This window comes from Telmatherina bonti, assembly GCF_933228915.1.
Source record: "Telmatherina bonti genome assembly, chromosome: 12".
In the NCBI taxonomy this organism is placed as follows: Eukaryota; Metazoa; Chordata; class Actinopteri; order Atheriniformes; family Telmatherinidae; genus Telmatherina; species Telmatherina bonti.
In genome coordinates, this window is record NC_136610.1 from 36629919 (window position 1) to 36646815 (window position 16897).

A 16897-nucleotide genomic window follows, 5' to 3' on the forward strand; every position below is an offset into this window, starting at 1 on the left:
GTCCAGACGAGCGACTTCAGCGTGTCCAGACGAGCGACTTCAGCGTGTCCAGACGAGCGACTTCAGCGTGTCCAGACGAGCGACTTCAGCGTGTCCAGACGAGCGACTTCAACGTGTCCAGACGAGCGACTTCAGCGTGTCCAGACGAGCGACTTCAACGTGTCCAGACGAGCGACTTCTACGTGTCCAGACGAGCGACTTCGACGTGTCCAGACGAGCGACTTCGACGTGTCCAGACGAGCGACTTCTATGTGTCCAGACGAGCGACTTCAACGTGTCCAGACAAGCGACTTCGATGTGTCCAGACGAGCGACTTCAGCGTGTCCAGACGAGCGACTTCAGCGTGTGCAGACGAGCGACTTCTACGTGTCCAGACGAGCGACTTCTACGTGTCCAAACGAGCGACTTCAACGTGTCCAGACGAGCGACTTCTACGTGTCCAGACGAGCGACTTCAACGTGTCCAGACGAGCGACTTCTACGTGTCCAGACGAGCGCCTTCGGCGTGTCCAGACGAGCGACTTCAGCGTGTCCAGACGAGCGTCTTCGGCGTGTCCAGACGAGCGACTTCAGCGTGTCCAGACGAGCGACTTCGGCGTGTCCAGACGAGCGAGTTCGGCGTGTCCAGACGAGCGTCTTCGGCGTGTCCAGACGAGCGACTTCAGCGTATCCAGACGAGCGACTTCGACGTATCCAGACGAGCGACTTCGATGTATCCAGACGAGCGCCTTCAGCGTATCCAGACGAGCGACTTCGACGTATCCAGACGAGCGACTTCGACGTATCCAGACGAGCGACTTCTACGTGTCCAGACGAGCAACTTCTACGTGTCCAGACGAGCGACTTCTACGTGTCCAGACGAGCGACTTCAGCGTGTCCAGACGAGCGACTTCAGCGTGTCCAGACGAGCGACTTCGACGTGTCCAGACGAGCGACTTCTACGTGTCCAGACGAGCGACTTCAACGTGTCCACACGAGCGACTTCTACGTGTCCAGACGAGCGACTTCAACGTGTCCAGATGAGCGCCTTCTACGTGTCCAGACGAGCGCCTTCGGCGTGTCCAGACGAGCGTCTTCGGCGTGTCCAGACGAGCGCCTTCGGCGTATCCAGACGAGCGACTTCGACGTATCCAGACGAGCGACTTCGACGTGTCCAGACGAGCGACTTCGACGTGTCCAGACGAGCGACTTCTACGTGTCCAGACGAGCGACTTCGATGTATCCAGACGAGCGACTTCGACGTGTCCAGACGAGCGCCTTCGACGTATCCAGACGAGCGCCTTCGGCGTGTCCAGACGGGCGCCTTCAGCGTGTCCAGACGAGCGACTTCAGCGTGTCCAGACGAGCGACTTCTACGTGTCCAGACGAGCGACTTCAACGTGTCCAGACGAGCGACTTCAGCGTGTCCAGACGAGCGACTTCTACGTGTCCAGACGAGCGCCTTCTGCGTGTCCAGACGAGCGCCTTCGGCGTGTCCAGACGAGCGCCTTCGGCGTGTCCAGATGAGCGCCGGCGTGTCCAGACGAGCGTCATCGGCGTGTCCAGACGAGCGACTTCTACGTGTCCAGACGAGCGACTTCTACGTGTCCAGACGAGCGACTTCTACGTGTCCAGACGAGCGACTTCAACGTGTCCAGACGAGCGACTTCTACGTGTCCAGGCGAGCGCCTTCAGCGTGTCCAGACGAGCGACTTCAACGTGTCCAGACGAGCGACTTCGACGTGTCCAGACGAGCGACTTCTACGTGTCCAGACGAGCGACTTCAGCGTGTCCAGACGAGCGACTTCAGCGTGTCCAGACGAGCGACTTCTACGTGTCCAGACGAGCGACTTCTACGTGTCCAGACGAGCGACTTCGACGTGTCCAGACGAGCGACTTCGACGTGTCCAGACGAGCGACTTCTACGTGTCCAGACGAGCGACTTCAGCGTGTCCAGACGAGCGACTTCTACGTGTCCAGACGAGCGACTTCTACGTGTCCAGACGAGCGACTTCTACGTGTCCAGACGAGCGACTTCAACGTGTCCAGACGAGCGACTTCTACGTGTCCAGACGAGCGCCTTCGGCGTGTCCAGACGAGCGACTTCGGCGTGTCCAGACGAGCGTCTTCGGCGTGTCCAGACGAGCGACTTCAGCGTGTCCAGACGAGCGACTTCTGCGTGTCCAGACGAGCGAGTTCGGCGTGTCCAGACGAGCGTCTTCGGCGTGTCCAGACGAGCGACTTCAGCGTATCCAGACGAGCGACTTCGACGTATCCAGACGAGCGACTTCGATGTATCCAGACGAGCGCCTTCAGCGTATCCAGACGAGCGACTTCGACGTATCCAGACGAGCGACTTCGACGTATCCAGACGAGCGACTTCTACGTGTCCAGACGAGCGACTTCTACGTGTCCAGACGAGCGACTTCTACGTGTCCAGACGAGCGACTTCAGCGTGTCCAGACGAGCGACTTCAGCGTGTCCAGACGAGCGACTTCAGCGTGTCCAGACGAGCGACTTCAGCGTGTCCAGACGAGCGACTTCTACGTGTCCAGACGAGCGACTTCTACGTGTCCAGACGAGCGACTTCGACGTGTCCAGACGAGCGACTTCGACGTGTCCAGACGAGCAACTTCTACGTGTCCAGACGAGCGACTTCAGCGTGTCCAGACGAGCGACTTCTACGTGTCCAGACGAGCGACTTCTACGTGTCCAGACGAGCGACTTCTACGTGTCCAGACGAGCGCCTTCGGCGTGTCCAGACGAGCGAGTTCGGCGTGTCCAGACGAGCGTCTTCGGCGTGTCCAGACGAGCGACTTCAGCGTATCCAGACGAGCGACTTCGACGTATCCAGACGAGCGACTTCGATGTATCCAGACGAGCGCCTTCAGCGTATCCAGACGAGCGACTTCGACGTATCCAGACGAGCGACTTCGACGTATCCAGACGAGCGACTTCTACGTGTCCAGACGAGCGACTTCTACGTGTCCAGACGAGCGACTTCTACGTGTCCAGACGAGCGACTTCGACGTGTCCAGACGAGCGACTTCGACGTGTCCAGACGAGCGACTTCAGCGTGTCCAGACGAGCGACTTCAGCGTGTCCAGACGAGCGACTTCTACGTGTCCAGACGAGCGACTTCTACGTGTCCAGACGAGCGACTTCGACGTGTCCAGACGAGCGACTTCTACGTGTCCAGACGAGCGACTTCAGCGTGTCCAGACGAGCGACTTCTACGTGTCCAGACGAGCGACTTCTACGTGTCCAGACGAGCGACTTCGACGTGTCCAGACGAGCGACTTCGACGTGTCCAGACGAGCGACTTCAGCGTGTCCAGACGAGCGACTTCAGCGTGTCCAGACGAGCGACTTCTACGTGTCCAGACGAGCGACTTCTACGTGTCCAGACGAGCGACTTCGACGTGTCCAGACGAGCGACTTCTACGTGTCCAGACGAGCGACTTCAGCGTGTCCAGACGAGCGACTTCTACGTGTCCAGACGAGCGACTTCTACGTGTCCAGACGAGCGACTTCTACGTGTCCAGACGAGCGACTTCAACGTGTCCAGACGAGCGACTTCTACGTGTCCAGACGAGCGCCTTCGGCGTGTCCAGACGAGCGACTTCAGCGTGTCCAGACGAGCGTCTTCGGCGTGTCCAGACGAGCGACTTCAGCGTGTCCAGACGAGCGACTTCGGCGTGTCCAGACGAGCGAGTTCGGCGTGTCCAGACGAGCGTCTTCGGCGTGTCCAGACGAGCGACTTCGACGTGTCCAGACGAGCGACTTCTACGTGTCCAGACGAGCGACTTCAACGTGTCCAGACGAGCGACTTCAGCGTGTCCAGACGAGCGACTTCAGCGTGTCCAGACGAGCGACTTCAGCGTGTCCAGACGAGCGACTTCGACGTGTCCAGACGAGCGACTTCTACGTGTCCAGACGAGCGACTTCAACGTGTCCAGACGAGCGACTTCTACGTGTCCAGACGAGCGACTTCTACGTGTCCAGACGAGCGACTTCAACGTGTCCAGACGAGCGACTTCAGCGTGTCCAGACGAGCGACTTCAGCGTGTCCAGACGAGCGACTTCAGCGTGTCCAGACGAGCGACTTCAGCGTGTCCAGACGAGCGACTTCAACGTGTCCAGACGAGCGACTTCTACGTGTCCAGACGAGCGCCTTCGGCGTGTCCAGACGAGCGACTTCTACGTGTCCAGACGAGCGACTTCGACGTATCCAGACGAGCGACTTCTACGTGTCCAGACGAGCGACTTCGCCGTATCCAGACGAGCGCCTTCGGCGTGTCCAGACGAGCGACTTCAACGTGTCCAGACGAGCGACTTCAACGTGTCCAGACGAGCGACTTCTACGTGTCCAGACGAGCGACTTCTACGTGTCCAGACGAGCGACTTCTACGTGTCCAGACGAGCGCCTTCGGCGTGTCCAGACGAGCGACTTCTACGTGTCCAGACGAGCGACTTCGACGTGTCCAGACGAGCGACTTCGCCGTATCCAGACGAGCGCCTTCGGCGTGTCCAGACGAGCGACTTCAACGTGTCCAGACGAGTGACTTCGACGTGTCCAGACGAGTGACTTCGACGTGTCCAGACGAGCGACTTCAGCGCGTCCAGACGAGGGACTTCGACGTGTCCAGACGAGCGACTTCTACGTGTCCAGACGAGCGACTTCTACGTGTCCAGACGAGCGACTTCTACGTGTCCAGACGAGCGACTTCAGCGTGTCCAGACGAGCGACTTCGACGTGTCCAGACGAGCGACTTCGATGTGTCCAGACGAGCGACTTCAGCGTGTCCAGACGAGCGACTTCTACGTGTCCAGACGAGCGACTTCGACGTGTCCAGACGAGCGACTTCGATGTGTCCAGACGAGCGACTTCAGCGTGTCCAGACGAGCGACTTCAGCGTGTCCAGACGAGCGACTTCGACGTGTCCAGGCGAGCGCCTTCAGCGTGTCCAGACGAGCGACTTCAACGTGTCCAGACGAGCGACTTCGACGTGTCCAGGCGAGCGACTTCGACGTGTCCAGACGAGCGCCTTCAGCGTGTCCAGACGAGCGACTTCGACGTGTCCAGGCGAGCGACTTCGACGTGTCCAGACGAGCGACTTCGACGTGTCCAGGCGAGCGCCTTCAGCATGTCCAGACGAGCGCCTTCAGCGTGTCCAGATGAGCGACTTCGACGTGTCCAGACGAGCGACTTCTACGTGTCCAGACGAGCAACTTCGACGTGTCCAGGCGAGCGCCTTCAGCGTGTCCAGATGAGCGACTTCGACGTGTCCAGGCGAGCGCCTTCAGCGTGTCCAGATGAGCGACTTCGACGTGTCCAGGCGAGCGACATCAGCGTGTCCAGACATGCCCGTCACCAGCAGCAAAATGTCTTGCTGTCTGAGCGACAAGTACAACAAACGACTCAATCTGCATTTCAACATTTAGCCTCTCACGTCTTGTTACCCCCCCCCCTCCTCCTCCCCTCCTGTACTCACACTTCCTGGACCGTCTACACACACCTCCCCACAGAGCGCTCAGACGGACAATCAACAACCCACACCTTCAGCCCCCTTGTCCCAGCTCAACACCTCTACCCCCCTACCTGCCCCCACCCCCACAGAGGAAACGTCCCCTCTGACATTGACAGCCGGCCAGGTGAGGAAGCAGCTGGAAAAGGTTCGTCAGAACAAGTCTCCTGGACCGGACAAAGTCAACCCATGGGTCCTGAAGACTTGTGCTGCTCAGCTGACTGGAGTCCTGCACCTCATCTTCAACCTGAGTCTGAAGCTGGAGAAGATACTGGTGCTATGGAAGACCTCCTGTATAGTACCGGTACCAAAGAGGCCCGTCCCATCTGGCCTCAATGACTTCAGACCGGTTGCACTGACATCTCACGTGATGAAGGTGTTTGAGAGACTCGTCCTGGCCCAGCTGAGACCCCTCGTGTCATCTGCCCTGGACCCTTTACAGTTTGCATATCAGGCTCAACTTAGTGTGGATGATGCTGTCATCTATCTTCTGCAGCGTGCTCACTCACACCTGGATAGTGTTAAAGGCTCGGTGAGAATCATGTTTTTTGATTTCTCGAGTGCCTTTAACACTATTCAGCCTGTTTTGATGAGTGACAAGCTGCTCGGGATGGGTGTCAGCTCCTCCACTGTCTCCTGGATTGCTGACTACCTGTCTGGCAGGCCTCAGTATGTGCGGCTGGGGAACACCCTGTTTGATACTGTGGTCAGTAATGTAGGAGCTCCACAGGGCACTGTCCTGTCTCCTTTCCTGTTCACTCTGTACACCTCTGATTTCCGGTACAGCTCCGGGTCCTGCCACCTGCAGAAGTTCTCTGATGACTCTGCGGTGGTGGGGTGTATCGGGGATGGACAGGAGATGGAGTACAGGACACTGATTGCAGACTTTGTGAAGTGGTCCCAGGCTAACCATCTGCTCCTGAATGTGGACAAGACAAAGGAGCTGGTCATCGACTTCAGGAGAAAGAGGACACCAGTGGAGCCCATCACCATCCAGGGCTCAGAGGTGGAGATAGTGGACTGCTACAAATATCTCGGAGTCCATGTGAACAGCAGACTAGACTGGAGGGACAACTGTAATGCTGTTTACAAGAAGGGCATGAGCAGACTGTACTTCCTGAGGAAGCTCAGGTCTTTCAATGTGTGCAGTAAACTGCTGGAGATCTTTTACCAGTCTGTGGTCTCCAGCGCCCTGTACTTCGCTGTGGCCTGCTGGGGCAGCAGTACATCCAAAAGGGACATCTCTCGGATTGACAAACTGATCCGCAAAGCTGGACAGGTGGTTGGCTGTCAACTGGAGACATTTGTGACAGTGAGGGACAGGGGGACTCTGGACAAACTGCTCTCTATTATGGACAATCCTGCTCATCCACTCCACCGGACTGTAGAGGGGCAAAGGAGCTCCTTCTCCAATAGACTTTTACAGCTGCGCTGTCACAGTGAGCGCTACAAGAACACATTCTTACCATTCTCTATACAGATGTACAATAACTCCCCACTTTGTGACAGATAACTAACATTCATTTCAAAGCCCCTGTGTAAACTGGCACTGCATTTAGTCACATGTTGTGTATATTGTAAATTTCTAAATTTCCATATTCTATATTGCCAATTTTACTTTAGATAGTTTTATTTATCTTTTATCTTTGTAAAAGTGTACATATTCCAGATTGCTTTATGGATAGTACCTATTCTATTTTATTATTATTATTTACTTTTTTTTTTTTTTTTTCTTACCTACTATTGCTGTTCTATTTCTTCCTCTATTGCTGTTCTGAGCTACTGTGACAACAGAATTTCCCTTGTGGATAAATAAAGTCTGTCTAAGTCTAAGTCTAAGTCTAAACACCACTAAGAAACCCTGCTTTCACGCGACAACCTGAACATCTACATCCTGCCGTGTGTGTGAGAGTGTGAGTGCTTGTTCAGCCTTACCACTTCTTTGACTTCAGTTTGGGAGGAGGGTTTCGAGGAATCAGAAACAGGGCTCTCATTGGATGCATGTCGCACAGAGCTGAGGGCGACAGAAGGAAACAGATGGTGACATGGTAACACGAATCTCTGGAGGGAAACTCAAACATACATCCACTTCATGTGCTTCTAACTTACGAGGGGCTCCTTCGGCCATCTCTAAAGCGGTGATGCCTAAAGACCAGAGGTCGCTCTGTAATCATAGAAACCAGGGGAAAGTCAGCGTGGTTAGTGAATCAGAAACAGAATGAAAGGAAATATCTACAAAGGTCAAAAGGAAAGTTCAAGTCAAATGAGTCGATTCCCTGAAATATCCCTGAAATATCAACTTCAACCGGTAGAAAACTGCTGATTTAATCTTCTTTGGTCCTGTTCATGTCCAGTTTTCAGGTTTTAAACACAGTTTACGTCAGCTGACAGCTTGTATCTGTCGGGCTGGGTTGTGTTGGGATCCTTCACAGATGCAGAAATATCAGTGAATGTTGTGTCTTTGCAACAAGCTGCTGGGAACAACGTGATAAAAGATGCAGTAGAAATACTTTCTGTGGCGTGTTGACACAACACTGATGCCACTTTGGTGCCATTTTTATGTTTGAATCTGAAGGTCGCTGTTAAATAACGCAAAAACAGAAACACTTTCCTGTGAAACATGGAGGGGACAACGGCTGGACTAAAAACGGGGAAAACGCCGTCGGTTTCCAAAGAAAATGCTGAAACTGGAGAACTACAGCTGAAACAACTTTTAAACACTGAAAGTCTGGCTGACTGGAGCTAAACGTGAGGAAACGAAGGCTGGTCAATGGCTCCGTGACGTCACCCGTAGGTTTCTGAAGAGCTGAATTGAAGCTCGGTGGGCGGTTCCTACCATCACCATCTTGCCAGGGGCATGCGTGTCATCTCGCCCGGAAAATACAAATATGGGCAAAGAGGTGGAGCTGAGAGGGGGGCTGTGAGCGTCATGGTGGATGATTGACATTGAGCGAACTCTGAGCATTCTGTAGCTAAGAGCTAACTGAGCTAACCCGGAGATAACAGGAGATAACAGTAGCTAAACAGCTAACGGAGGTAAGCGGGCTAAAGCTAAGTCACGTTGTTAACCAACTAAAAACCGCGGTTGTTCTACGTTGTTCTGACTTGGGCGAGTTAGAAATAAATTCACTCCCCCCACAGTTGTCATGAAGGTAAACCTGACCTATTAAACCTAAAATGCTTTTGTACCAGGCTGTAAACGTGTTTATTTGTGCTGTAAACATGTTTATTTGTGCTGTAAACATGTTTATTTCTGCTGTAAACATGTTTATTTCTGCTGTAAACATGTTTATTTCTGCTGTGAAGTTGGTCTTTTTAACATGGGAGTCTATGGGGATTTGTTCTGCTATGGAGCCCCTAGTGGATGAAGGGGGAACTACATGTTTGGCTTCACTTTTAACCGCCGGAGGTTGCTGCTCGGTCTGGCCTCAAACATTTGCATCTAATTAACCCGAGTGAAAGTTTAGGAAAACTTTAGATGAATATTTTAGACTTCTTCTGTCAGAAAAGAACAGAAACTGTCAGTCTGTATATTATCTGATAACAGTCAACTTCTACTGGGTTCATGCAGCAGAAACAGCCTGTGAAACATGAAGGAATCTCTGGTCACAAAGGCCGTCACTGTGTGCTGACGTACCCTGTAGTCATACGTAGCTTCAGGGTTCTCGTCACATGCGATGACTTCCGGAGCCATCCAGTAGGGAGTTCCGATGAAAGTGTTCCTCCGACCAATCGTCTTATCCAGCTGAGCCGACACGCCAAAATCCACTGGAAGGAAAAATCAGCAGATAAATTTCATGTGTGAAAACAACAACCTCTCGGTGAAGGGTGATGGGGGGGGGGGGGGGGGGGGGGGGGGGGGGCGCTGCTGCAAGGGTCCTACCCAGTTTGACTTCAGCGTTTTCTGTGAGCAGAACGTTTTGTCCCTTTATGTCCCGGTGGATCACATGATGGGAGTGAAGATGGGAAAGACCCTGGAAGACAAACATGAAACACACACAGTTACATGAAGACCATTACAACCAGTGTCAAGTCCCAGAAAGATGCATCACGTGTCTGATCACAGGGAATGTTTGATATGTAATCAATCCATCCAGCTTTGTTTGCCTCTCGCCACGTCTCGGGGTTTCCCATCGATTCCAGCCGAGTTCAGCAAAACCAGCAGACTGCATTCAACCCGGATGCAGTCCCACATCCTGAGCTGCACGAGACGACCTTCCTGCTTGGAGTGGCAGAACGGCCTGGTAGCCACCAGTCGGTTGCAGTTTCAGTGTGTGTGTGTGTGTGTGTGTTTGCACTCTCGCTTCTTCAAAGGAGGTTAAATAAACAGAGGAAGTGAGTCTTTCTTTAGGCCATGACTTCACCGTGGTGTCTGTGAGTGTGTGTTGTGATGTGGAAACAAAGGGGAGACGACAGCAGCACAGAAAGCGCCGCCGACATTCCACAGCTTTTCCTTTTTCTCAAAGAAAAGAATAAAATGAAACCCTGGTCCGCTCCATATTCGTCCTTGATAATAACCCCACCCGTCTGGGACGTTTCTGAGCTGTACGCAGACTGACACAGTGCTAACTTCCTTCTCAGGACCTTGTGATCCCTCGTAATGATAATCATAACATCTTACAGACATGTGGCTTAAACTGGCCGGTTAAGTCTCAGTGGGAAAACATGAACATGCAGTCGTATCAGTGTCCTTTCGGATCATTTTCTATGACGTTTGTGCACAGATTCACTTCACCAGCATCGTGTTTCACATCCAATGGGACGGCGGGAGACTGCTGACCCCTCAGCTTCTTGTTTTGTGTTTGCTAACAGAGACGGCCTGGGATTCTATCAGTCCCTGCAGCCTACACACTCCAGAGCAAGTATCCATCCAGGCGTTGTCTTCTGCTTATCTAAGGTCAGGTCGCCAAGCAACAGGAGATCCACATGCCTGTGTCCCAAGCGACACCACTCAGCTCTTCCTGCGGGACCCTGACCCAGATAGCAACCCATGTTTGGCCTAAAGGTGGCCTCCATGTGCAGCTTGTTTGGCCAACATTTGGCCTTGAGTCGCGATGTTGACTCCATGTGAGTGTGGTTACCACAGACTGTAAGAGAAAGATGGACGGAGCCTTTGGCGGTTCAAAGTGAAGCCTATGCAGAAGTGCATAAACCTGCAGTTCCCTCTTCATCCACTAGGGGCTGCAAAACAGAGCAAATCCCCATAGACTCCCATGTTAAAAAGACCAACTTCATAGCAGGAATAAACATGTTTACAGCAGAAATAAACATGTTTACAGCAGAAATAAACATGTTTACAGCAGGAATAAACATGTTTACAGCAGGAATAAACATGTTTACAGCAGGAATAAACATGTTTACCATCTGGTTCAAAAACCCATTTTAGGTTTAATAGGTCAGGTTTACCTTCATGACAACTGTGGGGGGAGTGAATTTTTTCTAACTCGCCCGTTTAAAAGTAATTTAATCTCGAAATTCGGCATATTTAGGGGGGTGTCCTTTTGATTGACAGGTACCTGATCTCCCGCTTCAAGTAAGAAGAACGTAGAACAACCGCGGTTTTTAGCTGGTTAACAACGTGACTTAGCTTTAGCCCGCTTACCTCCGTTAGCTGGTTAGCTCCTGTTATCTCCGGGTTAGCTCAGTTAGCTCTTAGCTACAGAAAGCTCGGAGTTCGCTCGATGTCAATCATCCACCATGACGCTCACAGCCCCCCTCTCAGCTCCACCTCTTTGCCCATATTTGTATTTTCCAGGTGAGACGACACGCATGCCCCTGCCAAGATGGTGATGGTAGGAACCGCCCACCGAGCTTCAATTCAGCTCTTCAGAAACCTACGGGTGACGTCACGGAGGCTCCGTCCATCTTTTATATACAGTCTATGGTGGTTACCAGAACTCGGTCACATGACCACTTCATGTGGTCTACAAGGAAATAGCTGCAATCTCGATCCAGACCAGGACCAGGGACGCCACGTAAACACCCAGAGCTGTTATATGAAACCTGGGATTATGTCTTCCATAAGTCCTCTCCATGCCATGAACTGGCTCTTCTCATGCACTAAACACACCTGGTTCAGCGTCTGAGCAGAAAAACCCATGGCGTGGAGACAACTTGCTGAAGTCGAGGCTTTTTGACCCATGAAGGCTACTAGGGCTGTAACAATATGCTTTTGTCCCAATTCGATACGATTCCGATTTTTTTGGGGTGGAGATTCGATTTAAATTGCGAATTTCACAATTCTTCAATATTGCTGCTTTTTGTAGATTAAAAACAAAATAAATGTATAAAATTTATATTTTTTCTCGTCATTTTTCTTGATTTCAATTAGGAAAAAACAACCCAGTAGCCAGATCATCATTCTGCTGCTATAATGTCCAAGAAGACAAGTAAAAAGATCAATAAAAACAATACAAATGACAAATGTTTGAACAAAAATCGATTTTAAAATTGTGAAGCAGAAAAAATCCAGATTTTCGATTTTTTGATTCAATTTTCCCACCCCTAAATTCTACCGCTGTTGCAACGGGTGCTGGAACAGGGAGGCACTGGAAGGCATTAATGGTTTGAAAGCAGCTGATTTCAGCGTTAGACAGGAGGAATTCTCACACCGTGTTACTTTAAAACAAGTGATGCCGGAGACATCAAATTCAAGATAAACTCATATTTTTCAATAAAAAAGATTTTAAATAAATTAGAATATGAAATGATTGCACTCGATTGTGATTTCCATTCTGTGGTGGAGTTTAAGGCCAGTCAGCAGCTCTGTGGCATGTGTGTTGTGTTTATACATGTGTGTTTTCCTACGTTGACCTCACCCTGAGCACCTCTCTGCAGATGTAGGCAATCCAGTCTTCCTTCAGGCAGTTTCCTTTAGACTTCTTCACCAAGTCTGTCACAGAGCCAGCTCCGCAGTACTCCATCACTAACTACACCAGCAAACGACACACACCAGACTTTTCTTACACACACAGGTGTTAAAAGTATTTAAAGGAAACACAGTAAACAGTAGAAGTAAATAAAAACAGATAGGGGCTGTTATGAAATTAAAAAATAAGAGAAATAATTTGCTTTTCGTTTTAGAAAAATAAATAAATCACTAAATGAGAAGACGAAGAAGCAGAGTACAAACCCAGAGGTGGTGGTCCTGTCCCGCAGGGCCTTTCTTAACGAAGGCGCCGTAATAAGTAGCAATGTTTCTGTGGTGGGAATAACTCTTCAACATGTTGATCTCCAGCTTTATCTCCTCTTCCTCTTCCTGAAACAAACAGAACAGTTCTTTCAATGCAGTTAATCAAATCTCAGCAGGTTCCGGATGGGTCGTCTACAACGACAAATACAGCCGTTCTAACTTCGAGTAAAGTTCGCTGACATCCAGAGCTGTCAGTAAACAAACATCCCAACTTTCAACGAAGCTCTGCAAAGCGACAAAGGTCAACGTTTGGGATGGGTTATCGCAGCCTGATAGAACTTCCCAAAGTTTACGTAAAAATTCTAAACTTTATGGTGTCTTTATTTTAAAAATAAGGCTGCAACGACTTGCTGAGGTCGACCATGAAAATTCATCGACGTTAAATGTCATTGTCAACACGTTGCGTTATAAACCCCGTAACTTTGCTGATAAAAACGCTGCTCCAGGCAACTTAACACCGCTTACCAACCGCGGCTTTTCAGACAGTAGAAGAACTCTAAACACTGAGCAAACGACGCAAAGCACCACAGGAAGTGCTGGGGGCAGTATTGTCCTGCAGCGTCTTTGTTTAACCAACGAAGAAGAAACTGACGGCGGCGCAGTCTATTTCCAAGGTTTGGGGATATTTCACGCTAAACAAAGTGTCAAACAGGTGAAATGTGTCGTCTGCCACGCAGAGTCGGCGTACCACGGCAGAACAACGGTCATGATGAGCATCTGGAAGGAAAACACCCCGGAGTCATGGTTTCCAGCGTTCCGGATGGGAAAGTTGGCATTAGCTAAAGTTAGCATTAGCGAGTAGCGATGTGATGATGTTACCTCTGCCAAAGAGCTTCTGTTTTTACCACCGTTTATCTGTTTGTGTTCAAGATAACTCAAAAAGTTATGGATAGATTTCCATGAAATGTTCAGGAGTTGTTGGAAATGTGAAAAGAAAGAAGTGATTTAATGTTGGTGGTGATCCGGATCACCGTTTGGATTCGGTATGTTTTAAAGGATTCTGACCCTTGTTTACCTACAAAACAGGCTTTTTCAAGATGTAAATAATCATTTCAATGCAATTCTACAAAAATTAAGATGTTAAAATATTTTATTTGTTTTGTTTTTCTTTAGAGGTAAATTCTGTCCAGCTTGGATATGATACTATAGCTAAGTCTGAATGTTTTAAGAATAAATTAGTAGTAAGCTGTTAAGCTTGAATTTAAGATTAAACTGGTTTAGGAGTCGTTCTTTTAACTGACTAAAGGACATTATGTTGTGACTGACTGGGAATCAGGGGGACATACATATGATGCAGATGAAGAGAGTGGGGTAAAACATACTGGAACCAGTAAAAAGAGCTGCGTCAACTGGAAGCACAGATGGTGGGCGGGACAGAAATAATCGGGACTAATCAGAAAAAGGATTTACAGATTAGTCGACTATTAAAATAATCGTTAGTTGCAGCCCTATTAAAAACAAAACAAAACAGACTTTGTCTTCAGGTGAAGAACAAATATGTCAAAGACACATTAACTTATTTATCAACAACGGTTGGATATTTCTACATATACTCAAAACCTGCATTTAATCCCAATGTAGCCTCTAACCCTGCTCCGGTCTGCAAACCCAATCCCAGTCCTGCCAGTAGAAACACAGTGTCAGGCACTTTTTTCTCCCTCATATTGATTTAAACCAATATGAGATATTAATATTTCATTCAACTGAAATCATCCAGGTAAACAAGTTTAATATCAAAGAAATGTAATAAAAAAAAAACTACCTCTGTGAGACAAAGAGAAGAGTAGTCGTCTTGTAATTTGATCACCTCTGGATAATTGTATATTAACCACATAGTCTTGTGTGGTTCTTGTTGTTTGTGAGTTTTTAAAGAGGAATTAAGTGAGGCTGTCAAACGAAGAGTAAAGTTCAATCTGATCAATGACCTGAAATCGGTGTCAGAAAACCCAAAAATGCAGCTTGTTGTTGGAAATGTTCCAAAAGCAAATTGTATGGAGGTAAAATGTGATCAAATGAGAAAGAGCAGCCGCAATAAAACAGAGAAAAAAAAAGAGAAAAATCTTCCAACCAGACTTATGATAAATGTGTTTGATCAGGACGATACTCTATCAATGCTAATGCTAACGCTAACAATGATGCTGGTGGAAACCATATATATGTTCAAGTAATAAGATTGTAATTGGGATGACCAAAAAAATAATATTTCTCCCATTGCCATCGAGCGTTCGGTGACTAATCGCGGCTTCTGGATGGAGGATCATCTCCGAAAGCAACGTTTTTATCAGGATTTTCATCTGAAGAAAAACCCAAACAAAAGCAGCCGGGATTCTTCTTTTGGTTCTTTGAGGTGTTTTATTTCCAAACTTCTGTTGAAATTTCCCCATTTAAAAGCACCAATAAAGGTTTTACCCCCATAACAAGTCTGGATCGGTCTATTTCCTTTAAACTGGGTGCAGACCAGTAAGTCCCAGATGGACGTCAGAAGGTCAAAGAGAAGAAACAGGAAAATCTTGGGTTTAATGAAAAATCTACAGTTTTTGTTTCAGGGCTGTGATGAAAAAAACTTACACTGTGAATAAAACATCCCACATTAACATAGAAGCTGCTGAAGAAGGTGAGAACTAAAGAAATAAGGAGATACAGTTGAAGAATCTGCACAGATGAGGGACATGAACGTGAAGTTCTTTTACCTCAGTGACCTCCATGACTTTGATGGCTGCCAGCTGACCGGTCTTGACATGACGACCCTGGTGATAAAAAACGGAGAAGGAGTGAAAACCAAACAAAAAAGCTACAAAAACAGAGAAAATGAAGTCGGCCGGACTGAAACAGTGTCGGTTCTCAGAGACAAACTCAACCATGAAGGAATATCCAGATATTACAGCGTTTGCCCTGAGTTTGATTTTCTCTGGAGAGAAACAGAAAGAAGAAAACATGACACAAGATGAGCGGTAAAGGAACTACGGAGGAGGGAACAAGTCAGCAAATGAGACCGGCGCGGTGAAAAATGGAATCATACAGTAGTTACAGTATGACGAGACTGACGTCTCAAACAGCAGACCATCAGATCATATTCTGCTGTAGAGAAACTGACACCGACATGGTAGAAAGGAAAGAAAACACTAATACCTGGCCTGGCTCCTCCCCCTTGTATTGCCCCTTTCCCCTGCCTAGGCTCCTCGCTTTGTCTTGGCCCCTCCCCTTAACTTGGTCCCTCCCCCTGCATTGGCTCCTCCCCCTCTGGTTCTGCTCCTTGCGTGATCCGAGGCTTTTTTATTCGCAGCTTTTTCCACCAATGATTTTCTCTTTCTCGGCTGTTTAGCAGGAGGAGGCAAATAAACCGAGCCGGGTCGGGAAATCCTTCCTGCATTTTCTCAGCCATGTTTGCCTTCCGAGTTTCTTCTTCACTACTTTGTATTTTCATCCTAACACGCTGTTTATATGCAGGGTGTGGCTATCAGGTATGCGCTGCTGGAGGGGGAGGAGGGGAGCCGGGAGAAGAAGCTTACGAGATATAAGAAATGAACAACTCCATTTGGGTCGGAACGTTTGGATTGGTCAGAGTTTTTACAGATTTACAGTAAACTGAGGGGTGTAACTATATTTCTTATTGTTCATGATTACAGAATGTATAGACTACTATCAGGACGAGGAACCGCTTCACCCAGAGGAACATGTCTCTCAGCAATATTACAATCTATGGCTTTAAATAATTCCCAGTGACTTCAGAAAGTGCTTCATCTTGACCCATTTCCAAAGCAATACCAACTCCTGCACCTCAGGTTGCCACGGTGACCCAGCTGCTGAACTCTGCGTTGAACAAGAGTTCCCTAGAATGAAACTGGAAACTGGACCAAGGCATGATGATCAGGTCCGTTAGTCTCAGTGATTTTATCTGGATATCTTTCATAACAGTGATCTATAAAGATGAAGAAAACCCACATTAAAGGTGGTGACAGGTGTGCACATCGCTTCCTGCCAACACGTCAACCTCAAACTTTCAGTTCATTTTTGACAAACATTTCATTCTGGGTGAAACCGTGTTTGTGAGTTTAAACACAGTTGACAGAGAAGAGATGGAAAAACTTGACAGAATTATGTGTTGGGGAAGATAATCTGGACCAGGAAAAGCTTCACCAGGTTGGAGCCTGTAAAGCAGTGACACTGAACAACTATGAGTCTGTTTAAAGAAGCGAATCT

General features: G+C 49.0%; 1 protein-coding gene across 2 annotated transcripts in view; it reads right to left on the reverse strand.

Annotated features, from left to right (window-relative positions):
- The window catches only part of LOC306763475 (mitogen-activated protein kinase kinase kinase kinase 4), a 101631-nt gene that overhangs the window by 70808 nt on the left and 13926 nt on the right, over positions 1–16897 (reverse strand). For both annotated transcript variants that reach the window (XM_079250291.1, XM_079250290.1), the window contains exons 3-9: positions 15388–15444; positions 12638–12763; positions 12324–12434; positions 9389–9479; positions 9143–9273; positions 7615–7669; positions 7441–7519 (exon numbers count right to left, since the gene is read on the reverse strand). In XM_079250291.1, the coding sequence (XP_079106417.1) occupies positions 7441–7519; positions 7615–7669; positions 9143–9273; positions 9389–9479; positions 12324–12434; positions 12638–12763; positions 15388–15444 (650 nt within the window). The remainder of the gene's footprint in view (positions 1–7440; positions 7520–7614; positions 7670–9142; positions 9274–9388; positions 9480–12323; positions 12435–12637; positions 12764–15387; positions 15445–16897) is intronic.